Genomic DNA, 25,383 nt, shown 5'->3' with positions numbered 1-25,383 from the left:
AAGTAAGAAATAAACTCTCCAATTCAAAAGGAGAATTGAGATGGTATTCTACTCATCCTTTTCTTTTAAAAGATTATTTATTAAGATACCAACGATCAGCATTTACCAAAGGGAATAAAACACACTCAAAAATACCGATAAGTAAATAAACTCTAAGGATAAGAGATATGTAACCATCTAGATTTAGTTAAGATCAACCAAGACTTCCTTTTCAGAAAAAAAACAGCTGCAATTCCACTCCAGGAATGCAGGTAATCATATTTAAAAAGTAATATAATGTCTACCACAGCTATTAAATCTCTCGTGGAGGACTGTCTGTATTTTTCAACCAGATAGTTACTGAGCTGCAATGTAAGATTCAAAAATACTATTTTACTGATATGGTCACACAATGAATACGCCACAGCAATAAAAAAAAATAAAAAAAAAAAGAACTACTCCTACACACAACATGGAAAAACTATAGTCTGTACTTTTTTGTGTTTAGCTTCTTTTAGCCAAAGAAGCTAAACACAAAAAAGTACAGACTATACAATTCCACTGTGTAAAGTTCAAGAAGAGAAACTAATCTTTGGTGACTGAAGTCATGGCAGTGGTTACCTCTGCAGGAGCAGGCTGAGCAGTGATGTGAAATGGACGTGACAGCACCTTCTGCAGTGCTGGAACTGTTCTATATCTTGATTTGGGTGGTGCTTACATGACTGTATACACATTTGAAAACGCACCAAAAATATACACATTTATGACTTAACAATATTTCACTGTAACATATACCTCAATTAAAACGTTTTTTTAAATGTTCTTTTCTCAAGCTTCATTTTTGACATTTTCCTCTAAATTCATGCAATAAAATAAAGTCTGCTACCCAACTTACCTCTCCCATTAACTCTTTAACAACAGGCACCACTCCGTTGTCCTTGGTAAAGCCCTGGTATGACATATTCCTTGCAGCTCTTTGGGTGCAGATGAATATATCTCCATTCACTGTCTCAAACCCAATGTACTTCATATGAGGGCAAACCCAACAGTTTGTCTGTCCAAACATGGTCTCAGGTCTGAGAGTAGCAGCTACCAAGAAGGTATTTTTCCCTTTCAAGCCACTAAGAAGAAAAAACATACATTTATGCAAAAAACATTATGGATTCTATCACAACTATCTGGTATTTCAAAAAGATGAAGCAACAATTCTTCTACCTATTAAGGTAGGTAGCAAACCTACCTTAATTTGGATGGGTATGGCTCAAGCACTTTCAACTTGATTAAAGTATATTCCTGAGGTCCAACACCCTGAACAAAATAAAACAAAAATTCAAGGGAGAAAAAAAGGCTTGGATTACACCCACTAATCTATGTGAGAGATCTGATTCAAATTTCTAAGATGGGTTCCTGCATTGTTCGAATAATTCTTTCTTCCAATGAAGAGACTTCCAGTGGTGTGTTGACCACATGGAAGCCTAATGTGTAAAAATGACTTGAAGACCACCATCCAACCCCACACCAGACCAAAACTGATCAAGGAGGCCCACACTGTACTAAGTAAGATTTGCTAAGAGCTCCCTTGAGAGGGAAGAACAGTGGGAAAAAAAAATGAAGTGATTTGGATTAATCAGCCAAAACAGTGTTTGCCAAAATGGGAGTTAGAAGATACAACCAACATCAATCCTACAGAGCAGTCATCACAGACATACACTGGACCAGGGGTCAGATGATGTGCATTCAAAACCTAGCTTGGGCCCTTACTTGTGGCTTGACCCAAGGAGTCACAATCACTCTGAGCCTTCATTTCCTCATCTGTAAAATAACTGTGCTGTGCCTCATACAGGACTGTCCTAAGGAACACCTAAGATAATAATAGGAAAATGCTGTGGAAAACTATGATGTACTATTGAAATTTAGGATATTGCTACCACTGACTATATTAAAGCTTAACATAGTAAACTGGGCCTCTGAAGGCTCTCAAATCTTTCAAAATTTTGATTAATGCTCATTTCTGTCAAATAAGTTACATCATAATTGAAGGCTGATTTTGAAAGGTAGTTGCTAGACTACAAATGTGTTCAAAGGTGGTAACAAAGAATGACACACTCATAGGGACTGCAAAGTTCAGATCCGGCATTGCTGTTGACTTACTGTGCCAAGGCTTTAGGCAAATGACTTACCCTTACTTCATTCAAGTATTACAAGGAATAATGTCTCTAATGTGTCCTACACGAATGTAGAATGAACTGATGTCATGCATGGCTGGAAGTACTTTGGAAATAAGTAGGCAGGCATGTGACCAAAGCAAGTATAAATGGAATCTGCATACATCAGTTAACCATATATCTCATTACCTTTCCTCAAGCTCTCCTTTTAGAGCAGTGCACTCTCCAAGCAGTTCTTCTCAAACATTACCAGGCATATGAATCACACTGAGAACACGTTAAAAGACAGATTCCTAGGCCCCACCCCCAGAGCTTCTGATTTAGCAATTTGGGGGTGAGGTTCAAGAATCTGCTTTTCTAGGATTTCCCTGGCAGTCCACTGGTTAGGACTCTGCGCTTTCTCCACTGAGTGCCCGGGTTCGATCCCTGGTCGGGGAATCCCACAAGCCAGGCACAGCAGCCAAAGAAACAAAACAAAAACCAAAAACAAACGAACAAACAAAAATGTGCTTTTCTAACACAAGCTGATGCAGCTGAACCTAGTGCTACTCTCGGAGTAGCAAGGTCCTCGACAAGATACAGGTACCTATGATGACATTCTGCCTCTGGCTTAACAGTCACAGAGTATCATGACTATACACCTCAGAACTGAAATAAAGTGATTTTTAGGTTTCTAATCTATTTCTTAAACTCTATGCAAATATTAAGAATTATTACAATAGGGACTTCCCTGGTGGCACAGTGGTTAAGAATCCGCCAGCCAATGAAGGGGACATGGGTTCAAGCCCTGCTCCAGGAAGATCCCACATGCTGCAGAGCAACTAAGCCCATGTGCCACAACTACTGAACCCGCGCGTCAAACTACTGAAGACCACGCGCCTAGAGCTTGCACACCTAGAGCCCGTGCTCCACAACAAAGAGTAGCACCCGCTAGCCGGAATTAGAGAAAAGCCTGCGTGCAGCAGCGAACACCCAACACAGCCAAAAATAAACAAGTAAATAAGTAAATTTATTTTTTAAAAAGAATTATTACAAAAGCTACTTTATGGCAAAAATAATTACCTCTCCAGTTTGTCTGTCATGATCCATACAAGGCTGTCCATCTTTTGGAGAATAAATGGTATACCTAAAAAATAAATGAGTGAGAAATATTATTATAATGTACAAGTTTTATCCTAACATATTTGCCAGTGTTGCACCTAACCATCACAATATTTCTTCTAACTAAAACTTCTAACTAAGCAAATGTCTACATCATTTTTATGCTTATATGGCAAGGTCTACTGCCAACATAGTTATTTAATGAAAGCTTTCTGCCTTCATCAAAGGTAATATCACTGAAAAATACTCACTGATCCTGGCTTTATGGTATGAAACAGAAGACTGTAAAATATAAATTTGCTTTTAAAATGAAAATAGCAGAAGGAAGACAGCAGAAGCAAGAAGAACTACAACCCTGCAGCCTGTGGAACAAAAACCACATTCACAGAAAGACACACAAGACGAAAAGGCAGAGAGCTATGTAACAGATGAAGGAACAAGATAAAACCCCAGAAAAACAACTAGATGAAGTGGAGATAGCAACCTTCCAGAAAAAGAATTCAGAATAATGATAGTGAAGTAGATCCGGGACCTCGGAAAAAGAATGGAGGCAAAGATCGAGAAGATGCAAGAAATGTTTAACAAAGACCTAGAAGAATTAAAGAACAAACAGAGATGAACAATACAATAACTGAAATGAAAACTACACTAGAAGGAATCAATAGCAGAATAACTAGGGCAGGAGAACAGATAAGTGACCTGGAAGACAAAGTGGTGGAATTCACTGCTACGAAACAGAATAAAGAAAAAAGAATGAAAAGAAATGAAGACAGCTTAAGAGACCTCTGGGACAACATTAAATGCAACATTCGCATTATAGTGGTCCCAGAAGGAGAAGAGAGACAGAGGGGACCACAGGAAATATTTGAAGAAATTATAGTCAAAAACTTCCCTGGGAAGTTTTTGGGAAAGGAACATGGGAAAGGAAATAGCCACCTAAGTCCAGGAAGCGCAGTGAGTCCCATACAGGTTAAACCCAAGGAGAAACACCCCGAGACACATAGTAATCAAATTGGCAAAAATTAAAAACAAAGAAAAATTACTGAAAGCAGCAAGGGAAAAATGACAAATAACATACAAGGGAACTCCCATCAGGTTAACAACTGATTTCTCAGCAGAAACTCTACAGGCCAGAAGGGAGTGGCATGATATACTTAAAGCGATGAAAGGGAAGAACCTAACAACCAAGATTACTTTACCTGGCAAGGATCTCATTCAAATTCGATGGAGAAATCAAAGCTTTACAGACAAGCAAAAACTTACGAGAATTCAGCACCACCAAACCAGCTCTACAACAAATGCTAAAGGAACTTCTCTAGGTGGGAAACACAAAAGAAAAGGACCAACAAAAACAAACCCAAAACAATTAAGAAAATGGTCATAGGAACATACATATCGATAATTACCTTAAACGTGAATGGATTAAATGCTCCAACCAAAAGACACAGGCTTGCTGAATGGATACAAAAACAAGACCCATATATATGCTGTCTACAAGAGACCCACTTCAGACTTAAGGACACATACAGACTGAAAGTGAGGGGATGGAAAAAGATATTCCATGCAAATGGAAATCAAAAGAAAGCTGGAGTAGCAATACTCGTATCGGATAAAAAAGACTTTAAAATAAAGAATGTTATAAGAGACAAGGAAGGACACTACATAATGACCAAGGGATCAATCCAAGAAGAAGATATAACAATTATAAATATATATGCACCCAACATAGGAGCACCTCAATACATAAGGCAACTGCTAACAGCTCTAAAAGAGGAAATCGACAGTAACACAATAATAGTGGGGGACATTAACACCTCACTTATGCCAATGGACAGATCATCCAAAATGAAAATAAATGAGGAAACACAAGCTTTAAATGACACAATAGACCAGATAGATTTAATTGATATTTATAGGACATTCGATCCAAAAACAGCAGATTACACTTTCTTCTCAAGTGCGCATGGAACATTCTCCAGGATAGATCACATCTTGGGTCACAAATCAAGCTTCGGTAAATTTAAGAAAATTGAAATCATATCAAGCATCTTTTCTGACCACAATACTATGAGATTAGAAATGAATTACAGGGGGGAAAAAAGTAAAAAACACAAACACATGGAGGTTAAACAATATGTTACTAAATAACCAAGAGATAACTGAAGAAATCAAAGAGGAAATCAAAAAATACCTAGAGACAAATGACAATGAAAACACAACGATCCAAAACCTAGGGAATGTAGAAAAAGCAGTTCTAAGAGGGAAGTTTATAGCTATACAAGACTACCTCAAGAAACAAGAAAAATCCCAAATAAACAATCTGAACTTACACCTACAGGAAGTAGAGAAAGAAGAACAAACAAAACCCAGAGTTAGCAGAAGGAAAGAAATCATAAAGATAAGAGCAGAAATAAATGAAATAGGAACAAAGAAAACAAGAGCAAAGATCAATCAAACTAAAAGCTGGTTCTTTGAGAAGATAAACAAAATTAATAAACCATTAGCCAGACTCATCAAGAAAAAGAGGGAGAGGACTCAAATCAATAAAATTAGAAACAAAAAAGGGGAAGTTACAACAGACATCGCAGAAATACAGAGCATCCTAAGAGACTACTACAAGCAACTCTATGACAATAAAATGGACAACCTGGAAGAAATCGACAAATTCTTAGAAAGGTATAACCTTCTAAGACTGAACCAGAAAGAAACAGAAAATATGAACACACCAATCACAGTAATGAAATTGAAACTGTGATTAAAAATCTTCCAACAAACAAAAGTCCAGGACCAGATGGCTTCACAGCTGAATTCTATCAAACATTTAAAGAAAAGCTAACACCCATCCTTCTCAAACTCTTCCAAAAAATTGAAGAGGAAGCAACACCCCCAAACTTATTCTATGAGGCCACCATCACCCTGATACCAAAATCAGACAAAGATACGACAAAAAAAGAAAACTACAGACCAATATGACTCATGAATATAGATGCAAAAATCCTCAACAAAATACTAGCAAACAAAATCCAACAACAAATTAAAAGGATCATACACCATGATCAAGTGGGATTTATCCCAGGGATGCAAGGATTCTCCAATATATGCAAATCAATCAATGTGATACACCATATTAACAAATTGAAGAAAAACCATATGATCATCTCAATAGATGCAGAAAAAGCTTTTGACAAAATTCAACAACATTTACGATAAAAACTCTCCAGAAAGTTGGCATAAAGGGAACCTACCTCAACTTAATAAAGGCCATATACAACAAATCCACAGCCAACATCATTCTCAATGGTGAAAAACTAAGCATTTCCTCTAAGATCAGGAACGAGACAAGGATGTCCACTCTCACCACTAGTATTCAACATAGTTTTGGAAGTCCTAGCCATGGCAATCACAGAAGAAAAAGAAATAAAAGGAATACAAATTGGAAAAGAAGAAGTAAAACTGTCACTGTTTGCAGATGACATGATACTATACTTAGAGAATCCTAAAGATGCCACCAGAAAACTACTAGAGCTAATCAATGAATTTGGTAAAGTTGCAGGACACAAAATAAATGCACAGAAATCTCTTGCATTCCTATACACTAATGATGAAAAATCTGAAAGAGAAATTAAGGAAACACTCCCATTTACCAGTGCAACAAAAAGAATACAATACCTTGGGGCTTCCCTGGTGGCACAGTGGTTGAGAGTCCGCCTGCCGATGCAGGGGACACGGGTTCATGCCCCAGGTCTGGGAAGATCCCACATGCCGTGGAGTGGCTAAGCCCGTGAGCCATGGCCGCTGAGCCTGCACGTCCGGAGCCTGGGCTCCGCAACGGGAGAGGCCACAACAGTGAGAGGCCCGCGTACCGCAAAAACAAAAAACAAACAAACAAACAAAAACAAACAAACAAAAAAAAAGAGTACAATACCTAGGAATAAACCTACCTAGGGAGACAAAATAGCTGTATGCAGAAAACTATAAGATACTGATGAAAGAAATTAAAGAGCATACCAACTGATAGAGAGATAGACCATGTTGTTGGATTGGAAGAATCAACTTTGTGAAAAGGACTATACTACCCAAAGCAATCTACAGATTCAATGCAATCCCTATCAAATTACCAATGGCATTTTTTATAGAACTAGAACAAGAAATCTTAAAATTTGTATGGAGACACAAAAGATCCCGAGTAGCCAAAGCAGTCTTCAGGGAAAAAACGGAGCTGGAGGAATCAGACTCCCTGACTTCAGACTACACTACAAAGCTACAGTAGTCAAGACAATATGGTACTGGCACAAAAACAGAAACACAGATCAATGGAACAAGATAGAAAGCCCAGAGATAAGCCCATGCACCTATGGTCAACTAATCTATGACAAAGGAGGCAAGGATATACAATGGAGAAAAGACAGTCTCTTCAATAAGTGGTGTTGGGAAAACTGGACAGCTACATGTAAAAGAATGAAATTAGAACAGTCCCTAACACCATACACAAAAATAAACTCAAAATGGATTAGAGACCTAAATGTAAGGCTGGACACTCTGAAACTCTTAGAGGAAAACATAGGAAGAACACTCTCTGACATAAATCACAGCAAGATCTTTTTTGATCCACCTCCTAGAGTAATGGAAATAAAAATAAAAATAAATATATTGGACCTAATGAAACTTCAAAGCTTCTGCACAGCAAAGCAAACCATGAACAAGACGAAAAGACAAGCCTCAGAATGGGAGAAAATATTTGCAAACGAATCAACGGACAAAGGATTAATCTCCAAAATATAAAAACAGCTCATGCAGCTCAATATTAAAGAAACAAACAACCCAATCCAAAAATGGGCAGAAGACCTAAATAGACATTTCTCCAAAGACATACCGATGGCCAAGAAGCACATGAAAAGCTGCTCAACATCACTAATTATTAGAGAAATGCAAATCAAAACTACAATGAGGTATCACCTCACACCTCTAAGAATGGGCACCATCAGAAAATCTACAAACAGGGGGCTTCCCTGGTGGCGCAGTGCTTGAGAGTCTGCCTGTCGATGCAGGGGACACGGGTTCGTGCCCCGGTCTGGGAGGATCCCACATGCCGCGGAGCGGCTGGGCCCGTGATCCATGGCCGCTGGGCCTGCGCGTCTGGAGCCTGTGCTCCGCGGCGGGAGGGGCCACAGCAGTGAGAGGCCCGCGTACTGCAAAAAAAAAAAAAAGAAGAAAATCTACAAACAACAAATGCTGGAGAGGGTGTGGAGAAAAGAGAACCCTCTTGCACTGTTGGTGGGAATGTAAATTGATACAGCCACTATGGAGAACAGTATGAAGCTTCCTTAAAAAACTAAAAATAGAATTACCATATGATCCAGCAATCCCACTACTGGGCATATATCCAGAGAAAACCATAATTCAAAAAGACGCATGCACCCCAATGTTCATTGCAGCACTATTTACAATAGCCAGGTTATGGAAGCAACCTAAATGCCCATAGACAGACGAATGGATGAAGAAGTTGTGGTACATATATACAATGGAATATTACTCGACCATAAAAAGGAATGAAATTGGGTCATTTGTTGAGATGGGGATGGATCTAGAGACTGTCATACAGAGTGAAGTTAAGTCAGGAAGATAAAAACAAATATCGTATGTTAACGCATATATGTGGAACCTAGAAAAATGGTACAGATGAACCGGTTTGCAGGGCAGAAGTTGAGACAGAGATGTAGAGAACAAAGGTATGGACCCCAAGAGGCGAAAGCCGCAGCGGGGTGGGGATGGTGGTGTGCTGAATTGGGCGACTGGGATTGACATGTATACACTGATGTGTATAAAATGGATGACTAATAAGAACCTGCTGTATAAAAAAATAAATAAAATTAAATTTAAAAAAAATTTTTTAATTGCAAATAGCTTCTAATGAGTCCATATAATCAAGAAAGAACTTTATAGAAGATTTTATAGAGCAAAAAGATAAACTAAAACACAAATAATATTATTTTTCTACTTGGCTAGAATACTTAAGAGAATCTTTAGTGAGAACATAGAGAGAATCTTTAGCGAGACCATAAGAGAGAATCTTTAGTGAGACCCCTATTCTCCTTGGTTCTATTTGTCACAAACACTAAGCAGCTCAGAGGAACTGAGACCCCAGCCAAACAAAAAGGAATACAAAGGAAACAAGAGAACAAAAAGAGAAATTATAAAAAGAGAAACGATAACGGAAAAAGGCTCTGGGGCACACTGAATTACAATGCAGGAATTACATGATTTTTACTTTATTATACCAAAGGACAACAAACTCACCGCTTCCCAAATTTAATTTTGCTTCTTTCTCTTAATGTTAAAAACTGCCACCTGACAAACGAATCATAGTAGGGATTAACATCAGTGGTGATGAAGGAACGACGCCAGTCTACCTACAGAAGGAGAAAGGAAAAGGTAATTTTTGAGCAATGTATATGGTCTCTATGAGCAGGAATTCCCAGCCATCATTTACTCTTCTACTCCTCATTTTCCAACTTAGAATTATATCAAAAATATCAAAGGAAACCAAAAAATTTCAAGTTCCACCTATTAAATAGATAATACATCATAATTATTATGTTAATTTGTGCTTAATATGTAAGTTTTTAAACACACATATTTACCTATTAAACATACAGGAATTATAATAAATTAAGAAGGATCATTTACATAACACCTTTATGTATCCCTAAATATTCAAGCTACACTTGGGCTTCTTCTTATCTTTTTTTTTTTTTAATTTTATTGAAGTATAGTTGATTTACAATGTTGTGGGCTTCTTCATATTCTTTGAATAGAATTCCTTTTTACTAATTGTTAATATATGTATATACATTCCAAAAGAACAAATATTGAAGTACTTCATTGCTTACATTGAGGCCCATGTGGTTCTAATCTGACAACAACAGTACTGAGTCATTACTGGAATATACTATTCTAAATTAAGAGGTAGTCCAAATCTCATTCAATCACACAAATATAAATGTATTTTTCATATTTCCTTAAACTCTGGGGGTGATGGGCATACCTTCAAACCCATTCTCTTCAGATCCTGAACAGCCAGTGGTGGGAAATAGTCAAGCCAATATTCTGCTTCAGAAAATTTGACTATCTCTTCATCAGATAGACCAAGGGATTTCATAATGTCCCACTGGTATTTAGAAGATCCAGCTTTAGCAGCAGCTTTACTCTGAAAATAACAGCAAAACCAAACTCCATCAAAGAACAACTAACAACTGGTTAACAAATTCCAGGACCACAGTAATTTTAAGTGAATAATCCTATTTGGTAGTTTTTTAAAATCTAAAACAATACTGTTGACATGTCAGAATACTGCAGGATCTGGATGTACTGTTCTGTTTGCCAGACCGTATAGTCTGGTACCCGTATTCTGACACCAAAGATAACTATCAATACAGAGGTGGAACCATAAAAAGTTATCATCACAAAGATAAGATCTTAGCACCAAACCTTCTCCATTTCCTTTTTTCAAATACCACATGCATCTTTTTTAGTTATGAATAAGCTGCTAACAAGAGTTTCCTCCTTTTCCAATATTTACCAATATCAAAAAGGTAACCACATGCCAGGGACTGGAGGTAGGCAAAAAGGCTGAATTATAAAAAGGTAGGACAAGGAATCTGGGGGCTGAGGAAACTGCTCTGTATAGTACTGTGGTGGTAGAAACATGACTCCATGCACTTGTCAAACCAACACAATGATACACTGCGAAGAGTGAGAGAGAGATGGAGGAAAGGAGGGAGGGAGAGAGAGGAAGGAAGAAAGGAAGGGAAGGAAGGAGGGAGGGAAGGAGGGAGGGAAGGAGGGAGTGAGGGAGAAAGGGAGGAAAGGAAGGAAGGAAGGAAGGAAGGAAGGTAGGAAGGAAGGAAGGAAGGAAGAGTTTACATTAATTTTTTAAAAACCTCATTTAAAAAATATTAAGAAATTTTTTAAATGTATAAAGAAATAAATACAGACACATACATATAAGTGGGTTAGTAGACATACATATATTTCCTTGCTCTTTCTACTGAGAGAACCTAGAAACAATGAGCATAACTAGCACTCGGAACTTAGTTTCTAAATACCATATTTCAATAAAAGGAAAAAGGACTCCTTGGAAAAGTGGTTGACTCTGGGGCTAAAATAGGGAAAATACAAAATGAGCCTGGAGCATCTCGTGGCACCTGAATGTATAGAAGTGCTCAAAAAAAAAAGAAAAAGAAAAAAAGAAAGAAATAGAAAAAAGAAAAAATGATGGGGGCATGTCAAATGGACATAAGAGCCTACCTAAAAGATTCCCCCAATGGCCATTGCTAGAACAACTTGAGCAATAACAATAACTCAAAAAAACCTAATAGGATTAGATTATAACCCAAAGAATAAATAAATATCCATGAATCCACACTGATATAAAAAAGAAATTAATAGATAAGTAAATGGGGGAGAAAGAACAACTTTTCCTTTCAGAAGAATTCCAGATAATAAATGTAGAAGGAATGAGGGAAACTGAAAATCACCATTAGAACAAAATATGCAGCAATAACCGTTGCAGGGAAGATCCACTGATGAATGCTAAAATTAGTGAGCAAATATATAAAAAGACATAAGATACTGGGACTTCCCTGGTGATCCAGTGGGTAAGACTCCGCACTCCCAGCACAGGGGGCCCGGGTTCGATCCCTGGTCAGGGAACTAGATCCTGCATGCATGCCACAACTAAGAGTTTGCATGCCACAACTAAGAGTCCACATGCCACAACTAAGAAGCCCGCATGCCACAAGTAATAAGTCCACATGCCACACACAATGTGGCTAAAAGATCCTGCATGCCACAACAAAGATCCCGAGTGCCACAACTAAGACCCAGTGCAGCCAAAATAAATAAATAAAAATCTTTAAAAAATAAAGTATACAACGCAATGGTTTAAAAACAAAAAAAGAAACAAGGTATTATTTCCATAGCCTCAAAGCATCTCTCCCAAAACATACATGAATTACAAAGGGAAAAATGAAATCTTTACAGGAGAAAAACCTAACAGACACCACCTAAACCAAATAATCAAGGTTAACAGCACCAGTAATAAGATATATCAATATCTTATACTCCCTGATACGATGCATTGAAGACACATCACCTCTCAATCTACTCATGATAAAGCATTAGACAAACCCAAAATGAGGGGCATTCTGTAAGTTATCTGACCAGTACTCTTCAAAAGTGCCAAGATCATGGAAGACAGAAGAAGAGACATGACAAGGAAATGCAAAATGGGATTTTGGACTGGATCTTGCAACAGAATAAGGATATTAAGGAAAAACTGTTAAATCCAAATGAAGTATGTAGTTTCTTAAACAGTATTGTTCAAATGTTGGTTTCTTAGTTTTGAGAACTGCACCATGGTTATATAAGATGTAACTGGGTTAAGATTCTAAGGGAACCCTGTACAATCCTGTAATTCTTCTATAAGTCTAAAATTATTTCAAAATAAAGTAAAAAGGGGAAAAAAAGGCAATCAAAAAGTGAGAAAGATAATTCTGCTTTATTACTTTTTAAAAATTACTGAGTATTTTTTATGTGTCAGGTACTATGCTAGTACTGGGAATGTACATATAAATCAGACAAATATAAATATAAAACTTCAACCAAAATAAGTATCATCAAACCACCAAACCTTTTTTCCTCTAGCTTTATCCTTAATTATTATATCTTCTGTTTTAATACTGATTTCTTCTTCTTCCTCTTCCTCATCTGGAAAATCAGGGGGGCAACCATAAAGCTCTATTTCTCTTTTCAATTTATCAGCACATGCCTACAAAAAAACACAACATTAGAGACGGTAAAGTTAAAAATTCAAGGTGGAAACAATTTGAGTTTTTTTGTTGTTTCTATGGCCAACTAAAACTGACTCTGGGGCTTCCCTGGTGGTGCAGTGGTTAAGAATCTGCCTGCCAATGCAGGGGACACGGGTTTGAGCCCTGGTCCGGAAAGATCCCACATGCCACAGAGCAACTAAGCCCGTGCGCCACAACTACTGAGCCTGCGCTCTAGAGCCCTCACACCACAACTACTGAAGCCCAAGTGCCTAGAGCCCGTGCTCTGTAACGAGAAGCCACCACAATGAGAAGCCTGCCCACCACAATGAAGAGTAGTCCCTGCTCGCCACAACTAGAGAAAGCTCGTGCGCAGCAACAAAGACCCAACACAGCCAAAAAAAAAAAAAACACCCTGACTCTGTAATTTAGGTAGATAGGACAGACATTTAATTAGAAAACAAACACTGAAAGATGAAGGGATTTATCCAAGGTTATAAAGCTAGTAAGCTGCAGAATTACAACATGAACCTGCACTTTCAACCCCAGCTCTTTTCAGCTGTACCATAATGAGTCCACTGTCACAAACAAAGATGACACCAAGTAGACAGTGTTAAAGTTATGAGAAAAATACAAATATAGAATTGTGAATTTCAAAAAAAAGGGAGGGGACACTTCTATGAAGAATTTCAGCTAACAAATAGGGAAAGAATGAGACAACTAGAAAGTCACCATTTTACAACCACAAATTCAATAATTGAAAGACAAGGATAATGAAAGGATGCTAAAACCACTGAGTTACTGTGTAACCAAATATTCAGAGGCTCTTAAGGTATCATCCCACAGATTAGTTTTTAATTAGAAAATAAAAAAGTTACCTTTAGAATGAGGAAATCTGGCCGTTATTAACTTAATATCACTAAAATGACACAAGCTGCCATTATATGACTTTTGATGTGATACAGTGGGAAGTTCCAACCTCATCAATGTAGTACTGGTGATAACCAAATGCAAAGTGTGATCCACAAAATAAAAAGGAAAACACCACCAGAAAGGATACATCAATGTTCAATTTCTTGGAGTGGATAATGGGACTATGACAATGTAGAAGAACGCCCTTGTTCTCAACAGATTCAAGCTTAAGTGTTTAGGGGTAACACATCATGATGTCTGCCAACTTACTTTCAATGAGTTCATAGAAAAAGGGACAAAAAGTGTGCACGTATTGTATGTTGAGAGACAGAACTAGAGCAACTGTGGCAAATGTTAATACTTGGTAACTATAAGTGAAGGGTACATGGGTGCTCACTGTATTATCGTTTTACCTTTCCTATAGGTTGGACATTTTACAAAATAAAAGACTGGAGAATAAAAAAGAAATGAGTTATATTTCCCAATTCCCAAGGATTTAGGGAATCCTTTCAACTGTAGTTATCTTGCCCATCGTTTATTGAAAATTATTTTTATTATAAATTTATGACAAATTTAAGACACTTGCAAAAATGACCAAAATATGATAGAACTGTTCATTATTTTATGCCAATAGCCTATATACACCATGAATGCACAAAACACTGCCCATTTTACTTGTTAGTAGTTATTATCTAATTCTAAAACAGAAATATGAATACATAAAGAACCAAAAGATATGAGCATTACTTAGAAATCACTTAGACCTTAATGTGTGCCCTTTAAGCACTTCTCCAAATGTTTTCTAAAAATTAATTTTCATGATAATAAATTCAGTTCACTTCAAAAAACACTTTAACGTAATATAGAAGTACATATTTGAAAACCCTATTTCAAGCTCTTGAATTGGATATTACTATTTGCTCTAAGCTAAAAAGAGTACAAAGCAAGCCCAAAAGCAATCTTACCTTAACAGGCATTCCAGTACAGTGTAAACCAAAGGGAAACAGACAAGTTTTTCCTTTCAATCTCTGGTACCCTACTGCAAACTATAGAAAAAAAATTAAATTTAAATGCTAGACGAATACAAAATTCTGACTTTTCAAAAAGATCATCAGTTTTGTCTTCCTCCTCACATCTTCCTTTAGAATACCAGTTAGATTTTATAGTCATTCCAAAGTTATCCTTTTTTTCCTGTCTTTTCACCAACCTAGAAATTACTTATGAGCATGTATACATACCTAGACCCCTGCACACACACACACACACACATACAGCATGTGAAAATAGAAAAATTAAATTACTTTAACATAAAAACCATGCTTAAAATTAAGGAATTCTAAGTTCCCTTAACAGGAAATAAATTCTATAGATGCCATTTTCTTTAAAATAGTATTTATTAAAGACCCTCCCATCCCATTATATTAAACATAGAGGAAGCTTTACCTCACATTTGGATAAAGAAAATGTATGTCCCAAGTGAAGGCGCCCATTCATATATGGATATGGGAAGGTTACAAAGTACTTGTCCTTGCTGCAAAACAATCATGTAAAAAAGAAAGTACAAAAAAGAAAATGTTAAACTCCTTTTACAATTAAGGGTGGGGTCAAGGGGACACACTGTAAATAACTTGTTTAAATTTTGGTTACTTAACAGACATTGAAAATTAAATTTATAAATCCAGAAATTAAAAGCTCTCTAAAATTGAAACTTGTTTTTGATTTAGAAAAACTAAGATATTTATAGGTGGCTATTAAAGAACTAAATATCCTTGTAGCAAATACTGGAGGTTTAACTTAAGCTAAAATACTGAGTTAAAAATGATATACTTTAAAAAAAAATTAATAGGGAGACTGGATTTACTGTTTTACTGATTAAATGAGATATGCTTTCATTAGATATATATAAAGCAATTCAAAGCCTCTCAGGTAAAATAAAACATCCTCAAAATTATACGATATGTGGTAAATTCCCTTAAAAAGCACCTTTTTAAAGCTGCTTAATGTATTATGTTATACTCCTTTTTTCTATGAATCAAGTGTATCTAACAGATATACGTAAGTTATAAAGCACACCTGTGCTTCATAAATGACCACCTGTAAACACACCATCCACTTATGAACTCACTGAAGCTACCTGTGTGCTACTCCCCACCCTCCCACCAGAGAGAACCATTATCTTGAAATTTACTTTTGTCATTCCTTTGTTTTTGAATAGTTTGCACATATGTCTATGCTTTTAAATGATACATCATTTAGTTTCACTCACTTGTGAGCTTTTTTCATTCAGTGTTCTATTTCTACGTTTCTTCAGTTCATTTTCTTTCACTGAGCAAAAGCACTTTCTAATTCACTTTTGATTACTTTAAATTACCTTAGATTTGACCAAAGTTCTAGAACCAAATAGAAACTTCAAACTATAGTTTAAAGTATAACACCAGAGACTTTGTATTAGAGCAAATTCTTTTCCTCTCTTTAAAAAAAAAAAAAAAAATTCTATTAGAGTGTAACTTAGTAGCAAGGATAGATTTTGGAATCAGAAAGTCCTGATAAGAAGTCCAAGCCCTGTCAATTCCTAGCTATGCAATCTTAAGCTGGTTACTTAACCTCTCTGTGTCTCAGTGTACTCATCAATAAAACAAAAATTAAAATATTGGTAACCTTAAAGCTTTACTAAGAACATTAAATGAGAATATGCATGTTAAAAAATGGCATATTTCCTATTGCCTTGGCGTATTGAACAATACCTGTTCAATATTAGCTACTATTATTGCTATTTTTGTCAGTGCATTTCCTCAACTCTAAGAAGCACATTTTTCTACAGTCCAACATATCTGAAATTGCGACACATCGTATAATTGATGCATATATTTACTGTGGTGCTGTGTTGCAGCAGTTACTTTGTTTTTCCCCAGTATCATATCATTATCTATGGTCTGTCTTCTAATAAACACTTCTTAACATCAAGGCAATACAGATTTATAAAATAAGATCTTTAAATACAGAAATCCTTCAAAATTTATAATCTGTGCCTTTGGAGGTAATTATCACTATAATATGAATCTCTGTAACAGAATGACTTGCTATTATCAGTCAGCAAAGATAAAACTTCAAAACATTTTCCTTTGTCTAACTATGAAAAATATTAGTTTTTAAAAAAACCTTTACGTAGGAAAAAATCCTTTAAGATTTCATAGGAAAGAGGATGCTAATTTGAAATAGAGAAAGTGGAAGTTACCTCCTTCAGCCTGTTTCAGACATTGTAAATACAATCTGCCTTATTCCTTCCACAGAGCAGTTCCTGCAGCCAATGGTTCTGGAAACACAAGGTGTAGAATTTCACAAACTATTACTCACCTAGTCTGTTTCTCTAAATTAGATGCATTGACCTCAAACACTTTCTTGGCATCCCATTTTTGTTGGACTTCTTTCTCAATCTTCTTCAAGAAGTCCACTTTGGTTGTTCTTTTTCTTTCCTATTGGACACAAAAGAGATAGAATAATACACTCTATATTTCAGCAGACTTGCTTTAAAAAAAAGAAAAAAAAATCTGGGTTCACACAGAACTGAGCTGTTTACTGACAGATTAATTTTTCCATGGTTATCTTGAAATTTAAATGAGTAAGACTAAAAGTTAGGGCTATCATGACCTGACAGGGTTATCCACTTCAGATGTCAAAGGGATGACTAAAGAATTACTTAAATAAATAAAAAAGCTGTGAAATACTTGTTTTTAATTAGATACTACAATATAACACCATTGTCAAATGTTCCTATTTAGTTAAAATAGATGAATACTTAGAAAAGCATAGGATGGTGTGGTGCCTGCTTGCCCAGCTGCAATTATGCCCACCAAAGGAGGATGGTGAGGTCTAATGGGTAGAGGCTGAGAGAGAATTAGTCATCTGCGTGTTCTTTTTTTCAAGGAAGCTGATGAAGAACTTCTCTGCAAAATGGTTAACAGGCTATTAATATGAAATTAAAATGAAACAGAATGGCAAACATGCCTCCAGCATATTGGATCTACCTGGCAACATTCCCACCATCCCTTATGCCACCCTTGGATGAAAATAAAAGGAAAAAACATGCATGATCACTCTAACTCTGAAAAAGAAGAAGGATTAGAACTTCCCTCTCAGTTTGTGACTCTGTGAAAAAGAATTAGCTACTAAAAGCAAGTGTGCTACAGCCGAGGTGGAACATGGGACTTATGTAACTGGCAACTGTGAAAGCTGGATACCAATGGACCATACACAATCTAATTCTGTTTTGAAAACTTAATATTAGTTTCTAGAATTTTATTTTCTTGTACAAAATTATCTGAACTGAAATTAGATTTTCTTCCCCTTCTTACACGCTGACATTTCCAGATTCTGCAGCATTTTCAAATGAGAAAATACCCTGGGTCTACTTATACTGAATACCTTTACAACCTACTGGGCAAGTGACCTTGCCAAGTCATGTCATGTCTCCCTCTGTTCTTCCACTCAACAATTTAAAACATGCTTTCTACTCATATCACAGATATACTGGATTTTTAGACAGCTATTTTTAAAAATGGTTACACAAATTTGAAGTACTATGCAAACGGGACTTCTGTGCAATTAAAAAAAAAAACCCTAAACTTACCACTATTTCTTCAATAACTATCTTAAATATGCCCTGTGTATTATGTAATAAAAATAAGAGTACTAAAATTGGGTAAGATTCAGTACAAACCTACCATAGAGTTGTCAAATCTGTTTTACTATTTTCAGTTTTATATATTTTTTTCTTTCTTTCTTTCTTTCTTTTTTTTTTTTTTGGCCATGCCATACGGCTTGTGGGATTTTAGCTCCCCGACCAGGGATTGAACTCCAGCCTTCCCCACTGAAATCACAGAGTCCTAACCACTGGATCACCAGGGAATTCCCTCAGTTTTCTTTATTTTAAATCAAAGGATTTGATTAGTAAATCAAGTTTACTATTCCTTTTTATTTTTTTATTTTTTATTTTTTTGGTACGCGGGCCTCTCACTGTTGTGGCCTCTCCCGTGGCGGAGCACAGGCTCTGGAAGCGCAGGCTCAGCGGCCATGGCTCACGGGCACAGCCGCTCCACAGCATGTGGGATCTTCCCAGACCAGGGCACAAACCCGTGTCCCCTGCATCGGCAGGCGGACTCTCAACCTCTGCGCCATCAGGGAAGCCCTCCTTTTTATTTTTTTAAGCAAGTTTAAGATAGAAGAGGACAAACAACAGAAAGATGAAATGTCAGCTTACAAGGGGAGGTGCAATGATGGATTAAAAGAACCCTGCCACAAAGGCAGAGAGGAAATAAGAAAGAATTCCACATTTGAAAAGTCACGGACATAAGTTTCTCTAGCACCAAAGGAAAATAAAAATGACAAGTAAATTTTTTATTTCTATAAATCCTGACCAGATCGTAATTGCTGTGAGTAGAACTTATATCAAAACACAAATCTGATCAAGTCAATTCCTCTTCAGAGGTTCTCTACTGCTCTCTGGATAAAGTCCATACTCTTAAACCTGGCACTCAAGGCCCTTCTTATCTCATCTTTGCCAGGCCCCTCCCTCTTCCCTCTCACCACCACTCCAGGCCTATTAAGCCACCTGCACTTTCCCAAGTGTGCCAAGCTCCCTTTCTCCCCTGTGGGCCTTTGTTCAAGCTATTCTCTCTGCCCTCATACCCCACCAATCTCTTTGCCTGGCTACCTCATCCTTCAGGTCTCAGCTGATGACCTGCCTTGATTCCCCAAGAGTGTATCAGGTACCATTCTTAATATGTTCCTACCTACCAGTATTAACTCTATGATAGCACTAATCACGCAGTATCAGTATCAGTCTGTCTTCCCCATAGGACTGTAAGTTTGTTCACAGTGGGGACTGTGTCTCATTTCTCATTATATCCTCAATGTCTAAGCTTATAGCAGCTCTCAAATATTTGTTGAACATTTAAAGATTTAAAAAAAGAAATACACTGCCAGCTTTTGCATACCATGGCCATAACAAAATAACCTAAGACTAAGAACTGGGTTGCATATTTGAGTCAAGTTGCTAAGCAATTTGGACTCTTTCCCAAGAATTTCCATAAAACTAAATGTGGCTGCATAAGGAATTTCCTTTTCCAAGAACGAATAAGGCCCTCCATCTATTCACTCTTTTCCATTCCTGCTACCAACCAACTTCATTTAGACCCTCAGCTCCTTGGCCCCCTCGTACTGCAAAATCCTCTTTTTAACAAGTAACCTGTACGTTATAAGTAAGTCTCTCTATTCCTATACATGCTGACCCGTTTTCAATTCTAACGTGCAAGAACTACCATTTGAAAAAAATCTATGGCAGAGACGACAGTTTGCCTATGCGATATCCATTCCCTCCCTTTCTTCCTCAGCAACAGACGTCCAACCTCACTTAGGGTAGTGCAGCAAAGGCAGTTAAGCATACTCTTCCATGGTTCCAGGAGAATTCACAGATTGGAGCTATGGGACTGGGTTCTGGCAAAGGAGTTTTGAGCAGAAGAAAGTAAGTCACTTCCACCTGGCCCTTAAAACAGCCTGTACAACTCCTAATAGCCAACTTAATCTGTAGGTGGAACAGGCACACTGCCTAGGGCCCACAATACTTCTAGGAGCTCATCAAAATATTTTAATATCTTTTAAAATCAGAAGAAAAACTTAAACTTTTGGATAGAAGAAAAATTTTTAATATATAATATTAATGTATCTGGCTTTATACAACACACTTGTCAAATATAATTTCTAATATTTTTTTTTTTTTTTACAGAGGAAGCAGCCCACAAAGGCAAAAGTATCTAAGGCCTCATGAAGCCTTGTTGTACCTCCTATCCTAGGGTCATGGGTCATATGAAATCCCACGGTATCATCAGTAAATTCCTCTTTCCTTTAACCAACTTGAGTTGGCTTCCACCGCATGCAACCAAATAATCCCTGATATTTACCCAGCTGGGTTGTAAACTCCTGGAACCAGCAACTTTTAGAACATTTATAGTCACCTCAGCACCACATCCAATGCTAATATAGACACAGAAGTTACATGACAAATATTTTTTGCTTAAAAATGACATCAACCACCCATGAAAGCAACAGTCTTCACAAGTTACTTAGAACTATGTGTTTCTTTTCACTGTACTGAGCATGCTAAACGCACAAAAGCTCTTCTCTGAGGTCTCTGCTTCTCAGAAAAACTTGTTCCTCAAAACTCAAAGGTCAATTGTAATGAAATCTGATATTGGCCCCAGCACCAACTTGTTGTATAACTTTGAGTAAGTCACTTGATCTCAATTTCTTCATTGGTTACTCAACTAAACAATTGGTTTGCTGTTTTGTCTCATTTTGTTTCGTTTTGTTTTGGTTTTGGCCACACTGCTTGGTTTGCGCAATATTAGTTCCCCAACTAGGGATCGAACCCATGCCCTCGGCAGTGAAAGCACAGAGTCCTAACCACTGGTCAGCCAGGAAATTCCCAACAATTGATTATTTTAATTAGGTAAAGGGTTATTTAACAAGAGCAAAGTTCTTAAACTTTGGCCCTATTGACATTTGGGGCCAAATAATTCTTTGTTTTCAGGGGCTGTCATGGGCACCACAAGATGTTTAGGAACATCCCTGGCTTCTACCCACTAGCTGCCAGTAGCATACCCCCAGTTGTGATAATCCAGAGTCTCCAGACCACATGTTCTCTGGGGGACAAAATCACCCCCAGTAGGGCTTCCCTGGTGGCGCAGTGGTTGGGAGTCCGCCTGCAGATGCGGGGGACACGGGTTCGTGCCCCGGTCCGGGGAGATCCCACATGCCGCGGAGCGGCTGGGCCTGTGAGCCATGGCCGCTGGGCCTGAGCATCCGGAGCCTGTGCTCTGCAACGGGAGAGGCCACAGCGGTGAGAGGCCCATGTACCGCAAAAAAAAAAAAAAAAAAAAAAAAATCACCCCCAGTAAAGAACCACTGAACTAGATAATAAACTTTTCCATATATTCATAGTATTCTGCAATTCTTAAAACTTTTATGCACATTAACTTATTTGATCTTAACAACAACCCTAAGAGGTGGGCAACAATCGCCCTAAGAAGTGGGCAGACCAGCGATTACCATTTCAAAGATGATGAATCTGAAGCTCAGAGATCATCATGCCAGCAAATGGTCAGCTGGACAAAAACCCTCATCTTCTTACTTTTATTTCTGCTTTCTCTAGTACTCTGGCCATATCCTAGCACCACTGGCTGTAGAACTTAGACAAGATCCTTAACCTCTTTAAGCCTCCATTTCCCTATCTATAAAATGAGAATAATAATTATATCTACCTTGTACTATTATTATGAGGATTAAGAGATAATAAGCATGAAGGACTTAGCATAGTGCTGGCCCCATGTTAAATGCTCAATAATGCTAACCATTATCACAGAGAGACAACTAGACATCATGTGCTTTTTATCAGATGTCAAAATGGCACTGTGGTTATGTTTTAAGAGAATACCTCATGATATTTTAAAAACTTACTGAAATATGTATGGATGAAATGATACAGCGCCTTGAATTTGTTTAAAATGAATCCTGACAGGTGGAGGAGGAGGCTCTGGGGAAGGTACGACTGAAATGAGATTGGCCCTGAACTGCCAATTATTGAAGTTGGGTGATGGGCACATGGAAGTACATAACACTATTATTTTTACTTTGTTCACTATTTAAATTTTCCAAATGAAAACTTTTAAAACAATAAAAAATTTAGAGTTGACTATTATATTTATTACAACAAATCCCCAGATATAAGTCTGACATGTAACTAAAAAGTATTAAAACTGTCAAAACCTCTATAAAATAAATATTCCTATGATATGAAGGAAATTACATTGCTTGCTCTTCACAAATTCAATTATAATATAAAAACTAATTTTATATCCATGCTACTCCATGTTTATTATCTTATACTCTTTACTATTGGTAAGGTTTCTTCCAGAGTTAGAAAACTTTCATTACAGGAGGGTGCTTGCAAAAGAAATTTCCCCATAGTTTACAATTGCAAATAGTACAATAATTAAGAGAATGAGCTCCAGAATGGGACAAAATGAATTAAAATTCTACTTCTTAGTAGCTCTGATCTCACCCCCTCTATTCTATACAGGAACATCACTTTTCTCTATCAGTTTTCCCTTTCTACAGGACAATTTCCAAAAGCATACAACCACTATATAATTTCTCCTGTCCTTAAAAAAAAACCAAAAACAAACAAAAAAAAAACCCTCTTTTAACCTTCATCTATTACCCCATTCCTCTGCTCTCCTTTATAAAATTCTTCAGAAGCGTTGTCCATACTCATTATCTCCAGTCTCTCTCTTCCCATTCATTCTTAACACACTCTTCAATCAGGACCTACGAGGCTTTATATGACCTACATCCACCCACCAATCAACCACCACCACAACTACCCCCCCCATACATACATACACACACACACACACACACACACACACACACGTCGCCATCATCATCATCATCACCACCTCCCCCTGGATGACAGTCCTTTGCACATACAACCCTCCTTGTTTTTCACTCCACTCACACTGTTGGCTCTGCCCGGAAATCTTTTCCTCCGTATAGCTGCATGGCTTGCTCCCTTACCTTCCGCCACAATGCCACCTCAGCAAAGCCTTTCTTGATCCCCCCCTTCCTGATCTATTTTTTGTGTTTATAGCACCTACCGGCACCTGACATATTTTACCACATACTTTAGAATGTAGCGCGCACACACGTAAACACCATGAATGCAGAAATGTTTGTCTACTTTACAAAGAGGTGCTCAAAATTTTTTTGTTGAAAGGAGATATCAATGTCACATACTCCTCTTTCTCCAAATCAGTTTTTAGAAACTTTGGTGAAATAACACACGTTACATGAAGTAGTCTACAAAGTTAAAGATATCAGGGCCTCGCTCATCACCTAGCAAGAAAAGGCACATCCTCACAACAGCCAAGCCTTAAACGTGGGAGGCAAGGCCTCCCCTTTCTTTGGAAAAGGGTTTTTTCCCTTCAGGACAGTGGCTACCACATGGGGCCCCTAGACTCTGGCGAAAGCAGGTAACCAGCCGGGTTCCAAGGCCTGGCCTAGCGGACCCTCTTCCCGCCAAAACTCACCGCCATGGCGCCGCCCGTCCGACTGTGCAAACCCACGTCGGTGACTTCGGTGATCCCCCTCAAAGGAGTGGTTACAACCTTTCCCCTCCCTCTCTGGGAAGCCAGGCCTACCACGACACTAAAGCACACACTTCGCACCTGATGAGGCAATCACGGGCTCACTAATTAAGTACCTCCGGGGGCATCTCATAGCCTGCTGGGAATCGTAGTTCCCAGACCCCTAGACCCCACGTCCTGCAGATATCTATTGACTACATTTCCCAGAGGACAACAGGCTACGGAAGTGTACCCGATAAGCCACTCAGAGGGGAACCGGTAGTGACGTCATGAGCATGTTGAACTACAAAGCCCATGATGCAGTTCGGGGTCGCAGACTGCCGCGAGGGCGCCCTGAGTGACGTGGGGATAGCCCGCGTTCAGCGTTTTCACCGTGTGGAGCTGGGTCGGGTGTCTTGTCAGGATGCCAGGATGCAAGGTGTATTCGTCTTCAGTGACTGAGGTGCTAATTATGCGTTGCCGTTGTGCACAGATATTTATCACTGTCGGTGGCATTCAAAAGTCCAGAATTTAGACATTTTATAGCCGTTTATTAACAATCTCCATTTTATCAAAGGAGAGGCTGGAAGCCTTCTACCTGGTCCCAGTGCCAAGCTCAGACTGTTTCATCCGTGTCACCAACCAAGACTGAGCTGTCTGAAGTACTCGTCACTAGCCACATTGTGGCTATTTAAATTAATTAAAATTAAGTAAAGTTTAAAATTTATTTCTTCAATCGCACTAGCCACTTTTCATGTGCTGGAAAGTCCATGTGCCTAGTTGTTACTATATCTGGACAGTGCGGATATAGAACATTTCCATCATCAAAGAAAGATCTATTGAAAAGTGCTGATCCAAAACTTTTACTTTCTGGTGGTCAGATTAGTTACTCTCACATGCATTCCTTTATTAATTCAATAAATAATCCTTAAGGATCTACAAAGCACTTGGAGGGGTGGAGGTATGCCCAGCCCAGAAGTGTGTCTTCCTAATGGAATAGAGGGAAAAAAATTTTTAATAAAAATTTTAACAAAAATAAATTTTGAATTATATATGTGTAATATATATTGTATTTACATTTTTCAACAATTAGTTTTGAAATATAAATTTAATGATGGCCTAACACAATGCCTGGCACGTAGTATGGGCTCAATAAAAATTTGTTGGATGAAAGGAAGTTAAGAATGAACCTTAGGTTATAGAGAACCTACCAGTGGC

General features: G+C 37.8%; 1 protein-coding gene across 1 annotated transcript in view; it reads right to left on the bottom strand.

The window, feature by feature from the left end:
* The window catches only part of LARS1 (leucyl-tRNA synthetase 1), a 67,965-nt gene extending 43,746 nt beyond the window's left edge, over positions 1–24,219 (bottom strand). Inside the window, exons 1-10 of the mRNA XM_079703912.1 lie at positions 24,130–24,219; positions 17,342–17,460; positions 15,431–15,518; positions 14,953–15,033; positions 12,937–13,074; positions 10,291–10,452; positions 9,543–9,655; positions 3,207–3,270; positions 1,220–1,287; positions 875–1,100 (exon numbers count right to left, since the gene is read on the bottom strand). Of these exons, the coding sequence (XP_079560038.1) occupies positions 875–1,100; positions 1,220–1,287; positions 3,207–3,270; positions 9,543–9,655; positions 10,291–10,452; positions 12,937–13,074; positions 14,953–15,033; positions 15,431–15,518; positions 17,342–17,460; positions 24,130–24,135 (1,065 nt within the window). The 5' untranslated portion in view covers positions 24,136–24,219. The remainder of the gene's footprint in view (positions 1–874; positions 1,101–1,219; positions 1,288–3,206; positions 3,271–9,542; positions 9,656–10,290; positions 10,453–12,936; positions 13,075–14,952; positions 15,034–15,430; positions 15,519–17,341; positions 17,461–24,129) is intronic.
* Between the last annotated feature and the right edge of the window lie 1,164 nt (positions 24,220–25,383).

The sequence above is a fragment of the Hyperoodon ampullatus genome, assembly GCF_949752795.1.
Source record: "Hyperoodon ampullatus genome assembly, chromosome: 4".
Classification (NCBI taxonomy): Eukaryota; Metazoa; Chordata; class Mammalia; order Artiodactyla; family Ziphiidae; genus Hyperoodon; species Hyperoodon ampullatus.
The sequence above is the reverse complement of the archived record's forward strand: the minus strand, read 5'-3'. Positions and strand labels throughout refer to the sequence as shown.